At 45.9% G+C, this 20390-nt stretch overlaps 1 protein-coding gene across 3 annotated transcripts in view; it reads right to left on the bottom strand.

The window, feature by feature from the left end:
- Positions 1-6374: 6374 nt before the first annotated feature.
- Ttc23 (tetratricopeptide repeat domain 23) overlaps positions 6375-20390 on the bottom strand; it is a 92839-nt gene continuing 78823 nt past the window's right edge. Inside the window, exons 10-12 of one of the 3 annotated variants that reach the window (XM_051206511.1) lie at positions 11064-11105; positions 7723-7805; positions 6375-6907 (exon numbers count right to left, since the gene is read on the bottom strand). In XM_051206511.1, coding sequence (XP_051062468.1) covers positions 6793-6907; positions 7723-7805; positions 11064-11105 — 240 coding nt within the window. In that variant the 3' untranslated portion in view covers positions 6375-6792. The remainder of the gene's footprint in view (positions 6908-7722; positions 7806-11063; positions 11106-20390) is intronic. The other 2 variants (XM_051206513.1, XM_051206512.1) reach the window with 2 other exon arrangements.

Genomic DNA, 20390 nt, shown 5'->3' with positions numbered 1-20390 from the left:
GATCATTTTGGGTCACTGCAGTACTAGGCTGTGAGACAGCAGAACACCTTTTGTCCTGATGTAAGCCCCGAAGTAGCTCCCTGCTACTAGAGCAGCAGTTCTCAACATGGGGGTTGAATGACCCTTTCACAGGGGTTGCCAAAGACCATTGGAAAACATGGATACTTATGATTCATAATAGTAGCAAAACTACAGTTATGATGTAGCAACTAAAATAGTGTTGTGATTGGGGTCAGCACATCATGAGGAACTGTATTAAAGGGTTGCAGCATTAGGAAGGTTGAGAACCACTGGGCTAGGGACTGTGTTCTGAGCCTCTCTGTGCTGTAACCCTCTTGACCAGAACATTTGCTCTCATGGGTAAGAGGCAACTGTGTAGAAGTGGATGTTTAGACTGCAGCTGGCAAATTGGCCCTGGCAGGAACACAGAAGCACAAAGTAGCTAGTGCTTCCCAAATAAGTCACTCTAAAGTTACTTCTCCTGGGCGGGAGGTCTTTCTGAGCTCCTAGAATGAAGGATAAAAGAAAGAGCAGCAGCCATATACAAACATCAGAAAAGCTCTTTGCAGCTTGAACAGAAATTATGGGGGTGGAGGGATTTAAGCATTTAGGGGAAGGAACCAGGAGTATCCCATGCAACCCAGCATTGAGGCATCCAGGGCAGGCTCTATCAGATGACAAAGGCCACATGGTCACAGATCTGAGTGTTCATTTAGAATTGTTCTTTTACACATGGTTATTGTTTTTAAAACTCCCACGGCTGAAGGTTCAGCATCATATAAAAATGGCCTCTACAGTGCACCGTTCTGTGAGCGCAGAATAGCAGCTCTGCTATGGCTGAGCTGTGCTTTTGAACCCAGACCACAGACCTGCTTATGGGGCACTGTTGAAGAAGGATCCGAGGTGATGCCATCTTCAAGGACGGGAGGAGTGTGGTATAGGAGGGCCTCCTTCCCAGGGTGTCTCACAGGACACATCTCTCCCTGTGATCCAGCAGCTGGGAAAAGGAGAGTGAGGTTGTTTGTTTGTTTGTTTGTTTTTCATTGCTAAGTGGAAGAGAAGTGCAGCATGGCTTAAGATGCTTTTCAAACACCTTGCATCAGGCAGGGTAGAGGAAGGAAGCAGATTTGAATGGAAGGTTGAAGCCTTTGTTACCCATAAAGATGAGCTCATGGTCATGAGCCTGATACAGAAGTTCCTGTCTTGGCCTGCCATTTCTAATACAGTCAGAGATGTGTTTTTACTGTAATCAGCAAGTCTGAGTGATTCATTAGAATGTGGTCCAGGTGACATGAGATGGGCTTAGCTGGATGCTATTGTCTTAGTCCATGAACTTATACATGGATGCTGGTATGAGCAAGTTATAAATATAATGGCCCCTTCTACTGGTTTTGAAAAAAAAAATAAACGTCTTAGCATTAAATATTAATGTTCATTAAGTTGGAATGCGCAGCAAGGCAATGTTCTGTTTGAAGTATTTACCAGGAGGGAGGAGTCCTTAGCTGTCATTGGTTACTAGGTCTCCAGGTCACTAAGGGAAGGGCTCTTAGCCTTGACATTGTAGCAGATTACCCCAAAGCTCCCTGAGGCTTTTGAAGCCAGTCCCTCTGGAGTCAGTCAACACTGTGATGGGGCAGGGAGGGTGGGGACACACCCAGTCTCTCCCAGTCTGTTATTGTTGAGACTGCAAGACACTGACTGTCTCTCAGCTTTCCAGTGGTTGTTTTGATAGCTTGTTTAAAGTGTTTATTTAGAATTATCTAAGAAGCTTATTTCGCTAACCTCCTGTTCCCTACAAAGGGAACTGTCACAAGAATGTGTAGAAATAAAGATCTGAGAGGGAAAAAAACCTGCATTGTTCCTAAAGAGAATGCTTTCCTGTGGTTCCTTCAGACTCTAAAGAAAGCCAGCCTGGGTTTCTGTCCATGTTCCAATGGAAATCCTGAGTTATTAGAAAGGTCACATATGCACATTTCCAGTTCTGCAATTCCTCCTGAGATGAGAACCCTGTACTATAGGCACAAACTAGAAACCTTACACTAACTGGCTTGTATCCAAGTAGAGACATGACAGTTGGTGCCAAACCGTTAACACAGCTTGGAAGATGGTGCCAGCAGGGTGAGACAGCCATCCGTTCTGCCCAGGATGGAGGAGGGTGCCAAGGTACAGTTACTCAGTGCTAAAACCAGCGTTGTCTCAGGTGGGAACCGAACAGGTGGCCACTCAAAACGTTTCTTCAGGTTGCTCATGGGCATTTCTCAGTATTTTGCAGGAAAAAAAAATCTAGTATCTTAAAACAAAGGAGTGGGTGACTGTTGTCAGTCTGTAATCTATGCTTTCATCAACAAAAATAAAAACACAAATAGTTGTATTTCTTCTCACTTGTGGGAGCTAATGTCACTGGTGAGATAAGAGTCACTGTATTAGTTACTTTTTTGTTGCTGCGATAAGAAAACAAAACAAAACAAGTGACCCAAAGCAACCAGAGGAGGAAAAGATTTATTTGACTTCCATGCATAGGTCATAGTCCATCATTGAGGGATGCCAAGGCAGGAACTCTCGCAGCTCAGGAACCTGGAGGCAGGAACTGAAGGAAAGACTGTGGAAGAATGCTATTTACTGGCTTGCAGTCCGTGGCTGCTCAGCCTGCTTTCTTATAAGACCTTGGACTACCTGCCCAGGGCTGGCACCACCCACATCCACTATTAATCAAGGAAATCCCCCATAGACATGCCTTCAGATTAACCCATGCAGGCATTTTCTCAACTGGGATTCCCTCTTCCATATGACCACACACACACACACACACACACACACACACACACACACACACACACACTTATGCCAAATTGACAAAAAAGAAAAAGAAAAAGTAACCAGTACCCTCACTGTTTACACTGGTAAACTCACTCTTCCTGAGGCAAGAGCTCATATTTAAAGAGGGGTTTGTTGTCTGTGATTCTAAAATATATCTCAAGAAATTCAGAAAGGACCAAGTTACAGATCAGAGTCCAGCATTCAGCAACACATGTTTATTCCCGAGTTCTGGAGGTCTGAGAATACATGTCAAGGATGCTAACGGATTTGCTTCTGGTAGGTAAGTGCTCTCTTCCTGTCTTGTAGACCACCACCTTATAGATGTTTTCATGGAGTAGGGAGAGTGATGGCTTCTCTTGAGTCTCTGCTTTGGAAGGGTATTGGTCCTACCTTCTAGAACCCCCCCCCCTCCGCCACAGACTATTTTTAGATGTCACTACTGGAAGGCTAAGGCTTCAGACATCAAATTTCAGGAACAAGGAAGCCCATGGCAGCCTGTTTTTAACATGCCTTTCTCACTAGCTGTGTTGAAACACACGTCTTCAGTTAGATAGGACTTTATTCAGTGGCCACAAATAGTTTTGTGCCTTGCTGCCATCCCATAGGCCTGAGACTGGGAGAATAGGCATTAGTTAGCAAGGATGGCCTGTCTGCCTGCCACACTGCTGAGGAAGACAAAGGGCCCTGCCTCGACCCTGCCATGGCTGTTTTCCCCTTCAGTTCTCAAAGTCATTCTGAACAAATTGACAACGAAAGTGTTGTGCTCCAATCCTATTGCCCTCTTAGCAACGGCCTGAAGCCTCACTGGCCTAAGCCATGGTATAAGAGAAAGGGGGGAAGAAAGGACAACCCTGCCTGGACCATCACCCCACCCTGTGAGTATTCTACTGACTTTGTCCCCAGCACTCATCTCTCTACAGCCAGGAGAAAGAGGCTCACCCAACTGTAGTGTCTACTGGGGGGAATGAAGGCCACTGTGGGCAAGGCTCTAGTAGCAGCTGCATGTCCTGCCTAGAGTAGTGACCACAGGAGACAAGGAAGCAGAGTGTCGGTGTTCCTCCAAGTCACTCAGTAAGTGCCTCAGCACCAACACCCAGACCCCTGAACTTCTGTCACAACCACTACAATGTATCTAGCGACACACTGGGTTACAAGCTCAAGAGTATGTGTCCTGTTCACTGTTTTAGCCTCACTTTTCCACACAGGCCTAATAATATTCTAGGTGCTCAGAAAAATGTAACTGAATCCATTAACAGAGAGATGCACTTTCACCAGCATGCCTTTTCAGGCAGCAGGTGACTCTTAGAATTGTCTTCATTTTATTTGCTTGTGGTTTGAAGGTTTAAGTGGAGGGCCTTGTGTTAGTTGCTTTTTTCATTGCTGTGATCAAATACCTGACAAGAGAAAAGACGGGCTTGTCTTGGCTTACAGTTTGAGGGGATACAGGCCATCATGGCCGTGAAGGCAGGAGATAGCAGGGATATGAGGTGTTTGGTCACACTGAATCCACAGTAAGGAAGCAGAGACTAGACAAATGGGGCTAAGGACCCTCAAGGCCCACCTCCACTGACCCACTTCTTTTAGCTAGGCATCACCTCAAAGCCCACCCAGACCTGGGACAAAATGTTCAAAAACATGACTTTGTGGGAGATGTTGTAATTTAAGAAAAGCAGCAAGCAAGAAAAAGATGCCATGTGACAGGGTTCAGGCAGAAGGGGGCTTTTTTATTAGGGAAAGGGAACATAAAAAGAGAAAAGGGAAGGGGCGAGAGGAAAGAGGGGGAAGAGGAGGGAACTGATAAGGAGAAAGAGAGAAGATGGGAGGTGGGCATGGCCCTTTTAAAAGGGAACATAGTGAATATGCACAGGTGGTGTTCTTAGTGGCTGCAGCTGAGGGTGTATCCTGACAGGCCGGTACAGATGCCTGATACTAACAGGGGACATTTCACAACCAAGCCACATCATTTTGTCCCTGCTTCCATAAGCCCATGGCCATCTCATAATGCAAAATGCATGCAGTCCAAGAAGGAATGCATGCTTCCAACATTACTACCACAGAGTAAGTTTTCCCACTCCAAAAGAGAGGAATTGGACCATAACAAAGGAAGATCAGACCAAATCAAGATAAAAACCGAGCAGGGCAAATACCATTAGCCCTATACACAATGAAACCATCTGGGCTCTTAAGAGCTTGGGTATGCCTATCCCTACAGTTCTGCAGCCTGAAGCACACAGAGCCCCTCATAGGACAGTGTGACTCTGTGCAGACTCCTTCAGCAGACATCACATGTGGGTTCTGGTATCTCCAAAATCTTGAGGTCATCCAATGGCCTTGGTGCCTTTTAGAACCTTGACACAAACTTCCATGACCCCCTCACTCACATTTGCATCTTTAAAACTGGCACCATGTGGACAATGCTGTCATGTCTGCTGCCATCTTGAGACCACGGTTGCCCAGGCCCTGATTTCCCCACCAGGCTTACTTAACTCCTTTCAAATACATTTTCATTTTCCAGAATTGGAGCTCTTATTGGACGGGGTTCTGCCCTCAGGACAGCTTGGTTTGTTCCAGTGCAGAGCACTAGTTTTCTTCTTAAAGGGGCTGCCAATCCCTTTAACAACCAAGCTGCTTTTGTACCCACCTTATCTCCAATTTTAAAGTCATCCTTTTCCCAACCAAATGCCAAATCCCTCATGTTTTTTTGCTCTACGTGTGCTCTCTGGACAAGACCAGTGAACAGTAACTGCACCACCACACTTGAATGCTCTCCTATCTAAGAATTTCATCCAACAAACATTACAGTCCATTACTTTTACATTTAGGCTTATTTGAGTTCTTGGAACATGGGCCAAATGCAGAAAGAGTCTTCATTATAATATAGAGCAAACGGCCTTCAGTCCAGGTCCTAATGGAGTCCCTATTCTCCTCTATTGTCGCTATTTATCCTATCATTTTGGTCTTCTAGAATACTACCAAAATGGTCCATTAACATCTGCTTTCAGCATTCTATGGGCTCTCTTGCTCAATTTCCAAATTCCTCCATATTCTTCCTGCAAATCATTCCAAACACCCAAGGTCAGGCTTACCACAGCAGTGGACCTGCTCCCAAAACCTGTCTTCCATGTTATTTTTCATTGCTACAACCAAACAACCAACAAGAAGCAAAGGGGCTTTTAGATAGAAGGGGTGTGTGTGTGTGCATATACACACACCACACTCATACATACACACCATGGTGGCAGCTAGTCACACTGAGTCTGCAGTAAGGAAGCAGAGAGAAGATAGGAAGTGGACTCAGACTAAGAAACCTCAAGGCCCACTCCAGTGACCCACTTCATCCGACTAGACCCCTGCCTCAGGACCTCGCAGCAATGGGGACTGAGCGTTCAAACACACGAGTCTATGAGGGGCATTTCACTTTCAAGCCTAACAGGCATCATGGAGACTGGGCGGGCACTCTGTCACAGAGCCGCGGGGCCAGCTTCAGGCTTCATTTTGAGCAGAGACTGACACTAGCGAAAATCTCTCTTTTATTGGCATTTTCTTCTCAGTTCCTATTACTTTCCTACACGGAAGACTTTGTGTAGTCTCGCTGCCCTGGAGGTGGCTCTGGGATGTGCAGGGGCTCCGCCTGCGGTCAGGGGCAGTCTACTTCCTGCAGGAAGCCCCGACTTCCTAAGCGTCTTTCAGACATAGTAGAGACAATGGACAGGGGAAATTCTCCTTGGTGAGAGAAATGATCAAAGTTATACAAATGTAAATAAGCAAAGCACCAGATCACCCTGAAGGGGCCCTCCACAGTTGACATGTGGAAGATTCATGGTATTGCTGTTGCATGCCAGAGCGAACAGCCTTAAAAATCTGCAGTGACTGCTAAATACCACCTTCTGTTTGGAGAGAGGTTTGTTCAGCACCCTAAAAGTGATGCCAAGTCTTTCTCAGAACTTTCTGTGGGGCATGTGAGGGGTGGGGGGATCAGTCGGCTGCATTGTGCCTGGCCTTCCCTGGTACGGTGTACTGAGGGGCACTGGTGCACGATGCTGTCTTGGCTTTCAGAGATTGCCTCGGCTTGGTGGAAACCTCGGAGATCCTGTGGACACAAAGAGGATGGCTGAGTGTGGCCCCTTGGATCACCACAACTCCCATCAGCCTTTGCTGCTCTGCAGCAGCCTCAGGAGGCGAGAAAGAAACATGGCTCAGGGGCATTGACACCAGGTGTTTCTCCTCTTAATGCCTTGCAACCATCTTCCCTGAGCTGAGGCAGTCAGGTCTGAGGTAGGTAAGTCAGTGGCAGGTCGAGAGTGGAGAAGACTGTCAGGTTCTGGTGGGAGGCTTTGTTGGCCCACCTACGCTGCCCTAAAGGGGGATGGTACCCTTTGTGGCTGGCCTGTGCATCCAGTGAAGCCACCGCTGTCATTTTCTGATGGTGAACCTGACCCCATAGGCTCTCAGGGAATGCCTGCTCTGTGAATGGGAGCCCTCCCAGGTGGTGCTAAGCTTCTCTGCTGAGGAAAGACACAGGGCCAGTCTTCAAGCTACAGCCCCTAAGCGCCCCAACCCCATCCCATTCCCAAGCCCCAACCCCCACCCCCTGCCTCTTCAAGAGCTGAGGTAAGCTCAAGGCAGAGCTCTGGAGAGGCAAGGCCCTCCCTTTCTGGCAGGCGAGTAAACCTGAAGGGGCTGGTCTGTGTGAGGATGGAAACCAGAGTGTGTTTCAACATTCTTTCTAATTCTGGGTCAAGGAAGAAGTTTTAAGCTGGCTTCTCAGAGGATGTATCCTTACATTTAGCTCTATATGCTGTGGGAAGCCATTGAGACACCCACAGAACCTTCTAGCACCAGCACCCAGTTCCAACTAGTGGAGGGATATGATATTCAGAGACAGTGTAAGGGAAGCTGACTCACTTGGACAATGTGTCTACGGTCTGCTGGGTGGCCAGGGTCCTCTTGTCCTGCGATCCATACAAGAACGTCTCAATCTGAACACACTGCAGAACACCAAGGAATCATCATGAGGTTGTGGAAATGTCACAGGGAAATAAAGTCTCCTTTGAACTGGAGAAAGAATGCTTCATTCTTAGACCCAAGCTATGATGGAATCAGTGCCCTCTGGGGATTCCTCTAGGGACAGCCTGACCTTTAAGTTGGATGCTCTTAGGGATCCAGGACACAGTTGTACAGTGTGAACACTACTTTAGAACCCTCTGTGCAAGCATGTATTTAAAAGTAGTATTTTTTTTTTTTTAAGAAAGGCAAATACTCTTGCCTAATTTCCTTTTTTTTTTTTTTTTTTTTTTTTGCCTAAGTTTTGGCATTTTCTTGTTTTACCCAGTCAGGACAAAGTTGAAGAAGGAAAAAAAGAATAAAGAAATTCTAAAAGTGGCCAAAGTCAGTCTGAAGAATGAGAAGGAGGAATTTGCTTTGATGACCTTCTGTACAACTACAGTGATGAAGGCAGCACATCCTTCATCCTAGGGTGTCAAGTAGACCAATGGAGAAGGCAGGTACTCAGTAGCTAATGGATGATCCTTGCAGGGCCAGTGATGAAGAGGAGGGTTACTCAATAGATGGCATTAGGATCACACTTTCAAAACAGGAAAATCAATCCCGAAACATTTAAGGAGTTAAATGTGCAATGCAGAACTTGGAGGTTTCCTGTCTTGAGATAAGTTCTCGACAACAAACTGCTGGAGAACTGTAAGTGGCTGACCAAGAGCACTGCAGTGAGGTTTAACCATAAGAAAGAACAAGGAGTGTGTGTGTGTGTGTGTGTTTGTGTGTGTGTGTGTGTGTGTATGGGGTGTATGTATGTATGTAAGGTGTGTGTGTAGAGTGTCTGTGTATGTGTGTAGTGTGTATGTGTGTAGTGTGTGTATTGTGTGCGTGTATGTGTGTAGTGTGTGTGTATATGTGTGTTTGTAGTGTGTATGGTGTGTGTGTGGTGTGTGTGTGTGGTATGTGTATGGTGTGTATGTGAGGTGTGTGTGTATGTGTGTTTGTATGATGTGTGTGTGTATTTGTGTGTTTGTATGGTATGTGTGCAAGGTGTGTGTGTGGTATGTGTGTGTTTGTGTGTGTGGTGTGTGTGTTTGTGTGTGGTGTGTGTGTGTTTGTGTGTGGTGTGTGTGTGTTTGTGTGTGTGTTTGTGTGTGTGTTTGTGTGTGTGGTGTGTGTGTTTGTGTGGTGTGTATGTGTTTGTGTGGTGTGTGTGTTTGTGTGGTGTGTGTGTGGTGTGTGTGTGTTTGTGTGTGGTGTGTGTGTGTATTTGTGTGTGGTGTGTATTTGTGTGTGTGTGTTTGTGTGTGTGGTGTGTGTGTGTTTGTGTGGTGTGTGGTGTGTGTGTGTGTGTGGTGGTATCTACAGTGCATCTTCCAAAGAATTAGCGTTCAGAACACATAAAGAATGCCTAAGAGGTAAGGAGGAACAACAGCAACACCCTCCTGGTAGGAGAATGATCAAAAAACAGAGTTATTCAGGGTTGAAACTGGCCAACGAGCCAGCTCTGCCCCACTAATAACTGAAAATACAAACAAAAACTAAAGAGCACACTCTGTAAAAACAATGGAAAAACTCAGACTCCAGCACTATCGAGACGATGGCAAAGAAGAGTGACAGGAAGCATTATAAAGTTGTGTCCATAGATGGTGGGCATTTACGTTGGTATAAGCCTCTCCAGACACTTGTGCAATATTCAATAAAGTTTAAGTACGGGTTAAGTAAAGATGATATACCTGTTTGTTTGTTTTCTAATGAGAGACAGAAATTGAGTAATCCAGATGGGAGGGGAGTGGGAGGAACTGGGAGGAGTAGAGGGAGGGAAAACTGTAATCAGTATACATTATGAGAAAAGAAAATCTATTTTCGATAAAAAGAAAAAATAAAAGCCAATGTTATTTCTATACATGCAGTAAAAAGAACAAGTGTATACTAAAGTAGAAAAGCAAATTATAATTTAAGAAGTAAAAAACAAAAAAAGATTTGCAAATGAGTGCTTGACCACAGGGAGTTTTATGTGAAGCCGGAAAGGTGAAAAAGCAACCATAGGCGTGGGCACACTGTCAAGTGGGCAGTAGTTATCCGGGCACTGGAGAGGTCTGGAGGGCTTCACCTGTACGGCGTCTGTCGTTTCTTACTTTGACTCATGAGTGCAAAGGCATTTGTTTCACATCACAAACGCGTCCCTGCACATCTGAACTACCTCTTACTACATTTTAAAGACTGAAGTTTTCTCCCTGGCTAAAGCTGCATGAATCAGAAAGAAAGGAGTACAGACTTGGAGACATCATCCACTCCCATTTGGGGACCATTTTTAGGTGTTTAAGGAAATGAAGATGCACACAGCCCAAATGCTTTGTCTTTAGAGGCTGCAGAAGATCCCAGGGCCTGAGTGTGTGTTTCCATGTGAAGATAAGAGCATTGGACTCTGGTCTTTTGGAGGATAGAAATAACAGACATGAATATGATGGAATTTTATTCCCTGCTTCTTGGTTGAATGAACTACACAAAGAAGTATTAGTTCTTTCTCCTATTCCACTTAGTTCCCATCAAATTCTGCTCCAGGGATCTCAGCCCCTCTGTACAACATGCCCTGGTCTTTCTAAACCTGCATAGGGACTTCAGCCTGGCCTTGGCAATAGGTTTCTCTTTCCAGGACATTTCCAGGGTCACTTTAACCCATAGATACACCACATGACCTTACAACTTCGGGGACCTTGAGGAAGAGGGTGGGGGGGGGTGGATAGGACACACTTCTGACAGTTGTGATAACTCAGTAAAAACTCTTCCAGACCTCAGTGTGAGAGGCAGCACACAGACACCTAAGTGGGTCCCCCCCCTCGCTGACTACACACATCAGGGTGGAGAGGGCAGACACTGAAATATATAGACAGTGGATCCAAGGGGCAAGTGTTGGTCCCCTCCCCCTTGTTGGGCAGCCTGAGGTCTTTCTTAAGGTCTCATTCTTCCTACCAGAACCTGGTTTCTCTTTCTCCTTCAAGAGCAGGAAGGAAGGCCTGGGCTGGCTTTAAGAGAGCAGGTCTGATTTTAAAGGCACCCAGATGTATTTATAAGTGCTCCAAGGACACAGGCTGAAGGCAGAGCAGCTTGCTGCTGAGCTCAGTCACTGTAGCACTAGGATTTAACTGACAATGTAACAAGTCTTTGAGACAGCCTAGTGAGGTCTCAGTTCACTCTGCTGAACAGATGGCTTCTAGAAGCTCTACAACACGGCGGGATTTCCATCCTACCTCTTTGGTGATTGAAGGGTCTTCTCCCTGGCCCCTAATTCCCTAGGGAAGAGACAATCGGGTAAATAGTCACAAATTCCCAGGAAGGAGGAGAAGGTAAGGGATAAGATTCAGGCAAATTCCCCCAGGCTCTACTACGGGAGGGGTCCCTTCCTTCCAGATCTTCTGTTCAATCACTTTGTCTGGCAGCATTAAATTAGCCGGGAGAGTAGAGTTGGGAGAGGGGATGAGTTGGGACTCTATTCAACAAACAAGTCCTAGAGGCCCCTCCCCAAGATGCTTGTCTTGGTAGAAACCCCCACCCCAAGACTACTGTCCTCACAAAAGACTTCTGCTTGCAATTCTAGCTGATGAGATGCAAAGGGATGTCAAATAGGAGCCAGGGGTCACCACCTCAGCCCACCTTAGCCCCTACATAGTTGTATTGATGATTCCAGTACCCAAAGAGGCTGGACAGATACCTGGGAAGTAAAAGCTAGTCCATCTATATACACCAGCAGATATTTTTCCTATTTTTAACAGCCCAGGTTAACCTCAAAATCCCTATGTAGGGAAGGGTGACCTTAAAATGCTGATGTGACATAGCTCAATTAATAAGAGTACTTGCCTATCATGTATCAAGCCCTGGGTTCAATCCCCAGCATCATATGAACTGAGTGGAGTGGCACATCCCGGTAATCCCAACACTATAGGAGAATTAGAAATCAAGGTCATCCTTGGCTACAAACAAAGTTTGAGGTCAGTGTGGGCTACATGAGGCCATCTCAAAAAAAAAAAAAAATAGTAAAACTAATATATTAAGTAAATAACAAAACATGACAACACACTGCATTGAAAAAGAAATAAAAGCATTAATAAGAGTAAAGACTTTCTTTTTATTTAAAGTGAACCCATACTTTAATTTATAGCAGTATGATTTATATATTAAGTAACACAATAATAGAATGATTTGAAATAGTTTTAAGTAGAAGAAAAATGGGAAAGTTTCCAGGTTTTTCTTTATACTGTGTATTGTGAAGTCTATTGGTCTTAGTAATAAAAAGCCCTGAGTCAGATACAGAGCTTAATGCTTAAAGATCAGAGAAGCAGAGCAGTCAGCCACTGGTTTCTCAGACGGGGTGGATCCTGTCCCTAGGAGCCCTCAGACGGAATGCAATGAGTTCCTGTCTCCCCACCTTATAGCCTTCTCTTATCCCTTTCTGCTCCCACCTCCCAAGTACTGGGATTAAAGGTGTAAGTCACCACTATCTGGTTCTGTTTCTCTTTTAGACTGGATCAGTCTCACGTAGCCTAAGGTGGCCTTGAACTTCCAGAGATCCACCTGCCTCTACCTCCCGAGTGCTGCCATTAAAGGTGTGTGCCACCACTGCCTGGCCTCTGTGGCTAACTAGTGCCTAGCTCCCTACTCTGATCTTCAGGCAAGCTTTATTTGCTAAAGCACAAACAAAATATCACCACAATTCTGTTTTTATTTTCCAAATTTCTCCCAATTAGAACCTTTTAAAGATAAAACAACCTTTAAATTATCTGTCCTAATAGCATAGTGATATTTCATATTTAATGACATCAGCTGGTGAAAATCATCCTTTAAAACAAAAAAAGTTCTGAAAACAACTTTATAAATCTAAACTTAACCTTCTCCAGAGATGATGTCTGAAGACTGGAATGCCGAAGAGCCATTATTTCTCCCTCCCATCTGTCCATGCTGACATCAACAGGGGCAGGTTTATCAGCCTAATCCTTCACCCAAGCACTGATACTGCACCTCACAAGAGATTTATCTTCTATTAGAGTAGTTAACAGCTAACTACACCCTCACCCCCTCACCCCCCACTCACCACCCCCAACCCCTGTGCTCTTCCTGACAACACTGCCTTTACCCCAGGCTGGCTTTGAACTGGCTATGTAGCAGAGGATGACCTTAAACTTCTGATCCTCTTGTCTCTACCTCCTGAGTGCTGAGATCACAGGATGGGCCCCCATACCGTTTATGTGGTATTGGGGATGCTAGGCAAGTGTTCTATCAGCTGAGCTACGTCCCCATTGGTATTCTGAGAACTGTTGAGGAAGTTTAAAAAACAATGGCACCATAAAATACAGCAGTGATGACTGAGAGGTGATCCCATTGGGGTGATACCCAGGGGGCTGTGCACCAAAGGATGTTTTAAGAGAACAGAATAACCTATTACAGCGTCGACTAGAAGCTGTCTTAATAGCTGCATATTTATCTAAGGAAAACAAATTGAATTCTTCAATATTCTTCTTTGCTTAGCTGACTTTGCTTAAACGTGTGTGTGTGTGTGTGTGTGTGTGTGTGTGTGTGTGTGTGTATGTGTGTAATCAGTGTTTTGATTCTTTTGTTAAAAACAGACACTATGACAGAGTCAAAGTCAATAAATGTTAATTGAAGCCCTGGAGATGTCTGGCTGAGTCGTGGAAAGAGCCTTCAAGCTTTGGTGTTAGAGCATTCTCCACTGGAATAATGGTGCCCTGTGCTCTGTAGCAACAAGAGACTGATGAACTCGTCTTTAAACCAGCCACAAATGGCATTTCTCAAGTTTCTAAAGTAAACAATACGCTGGCATTGTAAGTGTCCAGGGGTCTAGGAAGCCATTGTGTTGCTATTATTTTCTAATGTATGTAGAGTCACAACCTGGCCTGTTTCTGGTCTTCCTTAAATATCAGAGAGCTTTTCTTCCCTGGCAAGAGCGGCAAGGAACAACTGCTTTTCCCATACCTGCAGCAGTCCTCAAAGGGGCCGTTTGTCTTGCTCGCACAGACCTATCCCAGTCTCTGGCATGTACGTAAACAAATGGGTGACTAAACAACTCAACAAGCAGGTGAGTTAGAGAAAATCCTTCCACGGAGCTCATGTGTGTGTATGCATGTAGGCATGCACATGTGGGTATGATTGAGGGTGTGCTCGAGCACATGTCAGTGAAGCCCGGGGGTGGATGTCACATGCCTTCCTCTACTGCTCTGCATCTCATATTTTTGAGACAGTGTCTAGCCTGGCTAGCCAGCAGGTCCCAAGGATATCCCTGTCTCTGAGTCCCTGGTGCTGGGATTACAGGTATGCACCACCACACCTAAATTTTTAGGTGGGTGCTGGGGATCTGAACTCAGGTCCTCATGCTTACAGAGCATGAGCCACCTCTCTGGTCCCTTATATGGCACTTTGAGGTGTGGTTGGTTCCAGTGACCTGCCAGGTGCTAAACCCTCCACTATGGAAGCTATAATGTGAGCAGCATTGGGAACCTTCAGACTTATTCTCCCGGTGAGTGTGGGGGTAGAAGATGCTTGCTGTTCACTATTTGATGTTTTTCCCAGGAGTGACTCAGGGAGCAAGGGAAGTTAAGAGATATCTTGAGCCTGGAAGTCAAGTTTTCTAAGTGGCTCAGGAAGCTGAGATGGAGCTACCAACCTGTGCCTTCCCAGCTGTGTCTCCTCTGTGCTTTTGAGCTAACATCCTTCTTGGTGAAGACAGGAGGTGGCTTACAGGCAGCTATGATGTAGGGTTAGCTGATCTACATGCTGGCTTTAAAAAACAAATCTCACATATGCAGACTCACAAGGAAATCTATGTGGGAGGGATCTCTGAAAACAGGCAGCTACAACCTAGGGGCATTCTTCTTCCTGAGGCACTGGTGCAGAAGTGGACTGGGGTATCTCTGTTGCCTCCCATCGTTCCTTGCCCTCTGGATGAGGGTCTGGGACTTACATCATTGTTTCCATTGGGGAGTTCAGATAGGGAAAATGCTAAAGGAACACAGCCTCTTCATTAACGGAGGTAGTACAGCCAGGGCTCTGGATAAGGAATCATTTAATCGACAAGTTACATGACTGACCCCGTGATAGAAAATTGAGGAAGACAAGCTCATCACTCATGGCAAGAGGCCAAGACAAACAAGCTTGTCATGCTATTAGCAGTATTTTCCTCATATGAGATGGAAAGCAAAGCTAGAGAAAGGGAAACATCGTAAACCACTCTAATGCTGAGGATCTATGACCACCGTCCTCCATCCTACATGCGTGCGGTACATGTTTGTGTGTGATCGAAGGGGGTGCACATGAGTGGAGGCCAAAGGTCAATGTTTTCAGTCTCTTCCTCAATCACTGTGCACTTAACTTTTTGAGATAGGTTCTCTCACTGAACCTGAAGCTCACAGGTTGTTTAGTTTGCTAGTCAGAGGCCGAAAGGAGCTTTCTGTCTTTGTGCCTTAAGGTTTCTGTTGCTGTGATAAAACACTGACTAAAAGCAACTTGGGGAGGAAAGGGTTTACTTCACTTCACAGTTTACATTGTTCAGGGAAGTCAGGGCAAGAACTCAAGGCAGGAACCTGGAAGCAGTAACTGATGCAGAGGCCGTGGAGGGGAGCTGCTTACTGGCTTGCTCACCATGGCTTGCTTAGCACCCAGCCTAGTAGTGGCCCCACCCATGGTGAGCTGTGCCCCCACCCATCAATTATCAATCAAGAAGGTACCACAGGTTTGCTCATGGGCCAATACAGTTGGGTCATTTTATCAATTGATGTTCCATCTCAAACTATCAGAGCACTGCCAGCACTCACCAGAACCAGGGCTACAGGCCTAACTAAGTCACCTGTAATTTTATACAGGTGGTGGGATCTGCCCTTGGGTCCTCACGCCTAAGCAGGTATTACTTTACTGGCTGAGTTAGCTTTCCAGGCTGGGCCCAAATCACTGCACTTTACACACATTATCTGATTCGAGGTTATTGCTTCTGTAGAGGACAAATGACTCAGAAACTCAGGAACTATGCCTCTGTTTTCATGTCAATAAAGTCTAATATATTAAGAGAAAAAAGATTTTAGAAACTAAATGCACAGATGTGAAGTGTCCTAAATGCTTAAAGATATATTGACATTTGTACATTTACTAACAGCTGCCTAGCAGGGAGAAAGATTACCTTGGGGAGTTGAAAGCATCCACTGAAATAGTTCAGCAGCCAGCACTATGGGGGCAGGGGTGGGCCCTGGTTTTCCTGCATCAGTCAGAAACCAGCCTTGTCCTGCCTGAACCCATAACATTCTCCACATCCCCCGATCCTTCCTGCAGCCACTGTTTGCGGTATTACAACCCTGGGCCAGCCCCAGTGTCAGGGCAGATGTGAGTCATGCTCTTAAAAGCTTCCAGAGATGCAGGGAGTCAAAGCATTAACAAATAAGGGCTGGACAGGTGGCCCAGCAGTTAGGAGCACTCGCTACTCTCTCAGAGAAGAGGACTCAGGTTTGGTTCCCGGCACACATATGGCAGCATACAAGTAACTGTATAGCTCCAGGGAACATATGTGCATACAGACATGCATTACATGTTATGATAATTTTCAGTAAGAACTAAAAGGAGGAGGGGGATAGAAGGGGGAGGAGGGAGCGGAGGGAGGGGAGGACAGGGAGATGCAACCACAGTCAAAGCAGCAGCAACATGGGACCATGAGAAAGAGTAAAAGGGTATGTATGGCAGTGGTATGCAGCTGACAGTGGGTATGTGGACTGCTGAGACAGCCCGTGCAGGCCACAGGTTAGTGGTAAGGGTGGTCTCAGAGAGAAGGATGCCAGGTGTCTGAGGAAACACACCCTACACTCCCTGGTCTGTCTCTCTTTCCCACACACCTGCAGCTCCCATCTCACAAAGGCAAATAGGGCCCAAGACCGGAGGAAGACACTGATGGGCCGGTAGGGAGCCTCCAGCGGGAAACACACAGGGAAGGTGAGAAGAGACAGCCTGGGCTGTAGAGGGAAATGGGAGATGAAGGAGGGTGGGAGGGCGTCAGTCATCCCCCAGTACTCCCTGGTGCTAGCCACAGGTGTGGATGTCATCCATGCCGTCTCTCCTCACCTCCAGGTTGTCAAGTGCTGTGAATTCTATGCCTTTAGCAACATCCCTTGACTCCCCCCACAACTTTGCTCCATCCCTTGGGGCAAGCTAGCATCATCTTCCCCTAGGACAACTGCGACATAGACATTTGGAAAACAAGACTGGATGCCCAGGCAGACCCGGCTGCACACCCCTCCACCAACACACACACACACACACACACACACACACACACACACACACACACACGGACGGCAGGGCTTCAGAAATCACGGGGGCTCCTTCTGGACCTTGTGCTGCTGGCATCTGCCATTCCTAGCTGTTACTCTTTTGGCCTGTTTAAGATTACACTCAATTTGCACAGTTGGGGATTTAGCCTTTCCCTATGTGTCTGTCCATCACCTATAAAGCTTGATGCCAATGGAGGAACTAAGGCACTGTGCACCTGCTGGATTGCAGCAAGAGTCCTAACATATGAGGAAGGAATGCAAGCCAATCAATGGGCAGTCTGGGTCCACTGTGCTGTGTGTGCTAGGAGACCGCAAACATGGAGGCTGGGCTGCCAGGAGGTTGAGGCAGGCTTTTTCTGCAGACCTGGAATTCTCATTTTTTTGAGTCTATCATAAGCAAGGGAAACTCTACGTATTGCAAGTTAAGAATGAATGACCTTGACTCCTCAGAGTATCGGTCTTACTTTTCTACCAGTCAATTTACAAATATCTTCAAAGAGCCAGTGCTAAAAACTCTTTCAAGCATCCCTTCTCTGCTGCGGATTGGAGCCTAAGGAAAACCAACACAATTATGACCTTCCTCTCCTTAAAAAGATTTTGTGTAGATGTGGTGCGTATGTGTATAGGTATAGTGTGTAGGTATGTATGTGTGTAGGTGTGGTGTGTGTATATGGTGTGTATGTGTGGTGTGTAGGTGTAGTGTGGTGTGTAGGTATGTAGGTATGGTGTATATGTGTGTAGTTACAGTGTGTAGGTGTGGTGCACACGCTCCACGCATATGTGAATGCAGGTATGTGTGTGCTGTGATATGTGGTATAGGTTAGAGATACTCTAAGGAGCTAGTCCTCATCTTCCACTTTTTTTGAGGCAGAGCCACAATCTTGCTTGCTGCTGCAGACTCCAGGGTAGTCAGCCCTGGACTTTCCAGGGCTTTCCTAGCTGTGAGTCCCAGTCTTTCCTGGAGAACTGGAATTATTCACTACCATGCTGGGATTTACATTAGTCCTGGAGATTCCAACTCCCATCCTCCTGCATTTGTGGTGAGCACTTTCCCTCTGAGCTACCATCCCAGCTCAGACCTTCCTATCTTTAAAGGAAGTGGACCGCCCATCCCAATCATGACTCGGTGACTTAGTGAGACAAATAGGGAGGCCAGGAGCATAGGAAAACATGACCTACACATGAAAATGAGGTTTCTCGTGTGGAGGTCCCTTAGGGAATCTAAATTTGCCTCTGCATTTCCTGGCATATCCAAGGGCAACAGCAACATTTCAAATAGGCTAAAGAGAAAGTCATTTTGTGGGTCACGAAGAGCAAACAGGGGCAGATCTGTGCAATGTGGGTCCTCTGGCTGTACATGAAACACACTTTCTAGGAGCATGAGTGTCTGTCTGGCTGCAGGAAGCCCAGGGACAGCATGGCTTGCTCTCTAGGGTTGATGTAGGACCATGAGAGACCCTGTTGTTATCGATTTTTTTGTCTGTGTCCTATAAAACACACCATGTTCCAGCTTGTTCTTAAAGAGATTTATTATAGTAGTTTTGGGGACTGTTACTGTTTTACAGGAATGTTTAAAGATGATAACTGTGACACATGAAGTAATAAGCTGAACCCTGAACATGACAGTCCTTAGTTGTGGGGCCAGATTAAAGCTGGGCCCCAATCGAAAGTCATATTGTGTCTGAGACTGGTATAGTCCCAAGATATTACTGACCTAGGAGATGGCCATCCCTTTCTGAAGCCTTCCACCTGGGTGAGAATGTGATCAAAACAGGGCTCTATGTTGCCAAAGGCAATGAGCTTATGCTGTGGAAATTTCCATCTGGAACCCATAGAGTTTTCCAATATTCCCCTGCAGGCAGATGCCTTTAAATAGCAGATCAATAATTCGGTTTGCTTTCTGGTAATTCAATTCCCTGGGTCTGCTGTGTTTCTGGAGCCTTCTTGTTTAGCATGGCCTTGGGCTCACATCTGGGCCATTTAGCATGGGAGGGTACATCTGGAAAAACCACACGTGGTGGAATCTGATTTCTGGGATGAAACTCAGAGGGGAGGCTATTGTGATAAAAAACAAAAACAAAAACAAAACAATAACAACAACAACAAAAGACAAGACAAACACTTTAACTACTTGCTTTTACAAGGTTGCTGGCTTCCCAAAGCCCAGTGCTAAATATGCCTTTGAGAAGCCCGAGGCAGCGATGACAAAGGCAGGCATGCTTAAAGTCCCTGCCTGAGTCCTGGGGGGGATGAGAACAGCCCCTGCTACAGCACGAACAGCATGCACAGCACTGGCACTCCAGCTCTGGCTTGTCTCAGATGCTGGCAGGTGGCCAGCACCAAGGCCACTGTTGTCAGGACCAATGGTGAATGAGTCCCCACCAAAGTCACCTCTCACTGTGGGTTTGGGGTGAGGTGATGTGACTGAAATGTTCTTGAAGCTTTGCTTCCATTTCCAGAGCTCTGGAGTGCTGCAGTGTTAGCCAGAGCAGGACCTGCAGTCTCCTGAGGGAGCTGTCAGACACATCTCCCAGCCCCAGTCCCACTCCAGAGATAACAGGACAGTGACCAGGACCTGCACCTGCCAGTCACTGGGACAAAGGAAAGAGATGAGTTTTGCCAAAGAGCAGTGTGTTCTGACACAACTGACTTAACATCCAATGCCCAGGCCCTGCCCTGCAGACAGGATAACCTACAAGAGTTAGGGACATGACCAATGATATTTCATCTGCACCTGGCCACATCAAAAGTTTGACCTTCACTCGTGGGTCAGTGCTGTTATCATGGGAGTAAGTTCATTGAAAAGACTGGATTCAGCTTCCCTCTCTTGCCTTTCTGGTTTGTTCTTGCCTTTCTGGTTGTTTTTTTTTTTTTTTTTTTTTTTTTTTTTTTGCCTTTGAATGAACAAAACAGAAAAGGGCATCATCACTTCTCAGCCCTTTGGCTAAGATCAAGTGTAGAACAGGCACCATCAGATGTAAGCTGCTTGACTTTCAGCTTCCTAGCCTCTATTCTTCATGAATCCCTTGGCCCCTGACACTCTATCATGATAGTATGAGACTGACTCAGATAACAGCATTTTATAAAAAACAATCTGATTTTACCAAGGGGGAAGATTTATTCCAGTAATGCAAGGATGGTTCAACATCACAATAACATGGACCATATGAACTGAATCTGGGAGTATTCATGTGATCATCCCTACTAATGCTGGAAAAAAAAAAAAAAACCAGAAAAATTGACATCTATTTCTAATTT

The sequence above is a fragment of the Phodopus roborovskii genome, unplaced genomic scaffold, assembly GCF_943737965.1.
Source record: "Phodopus roborovskii unplaced genomic scaffold, PHOROB, whole genome shotgun sequence".
NCBI lineage: Eukaryota > Metazoa > Chordata > Mammalia > Rodentia > Cricetidae > Phodopus > Phodopus roborovskii.
Note: the sequence above shows the minus strand (reverse complement) of the source record. Positions and strands in the feature narration are given on the sequence as shown.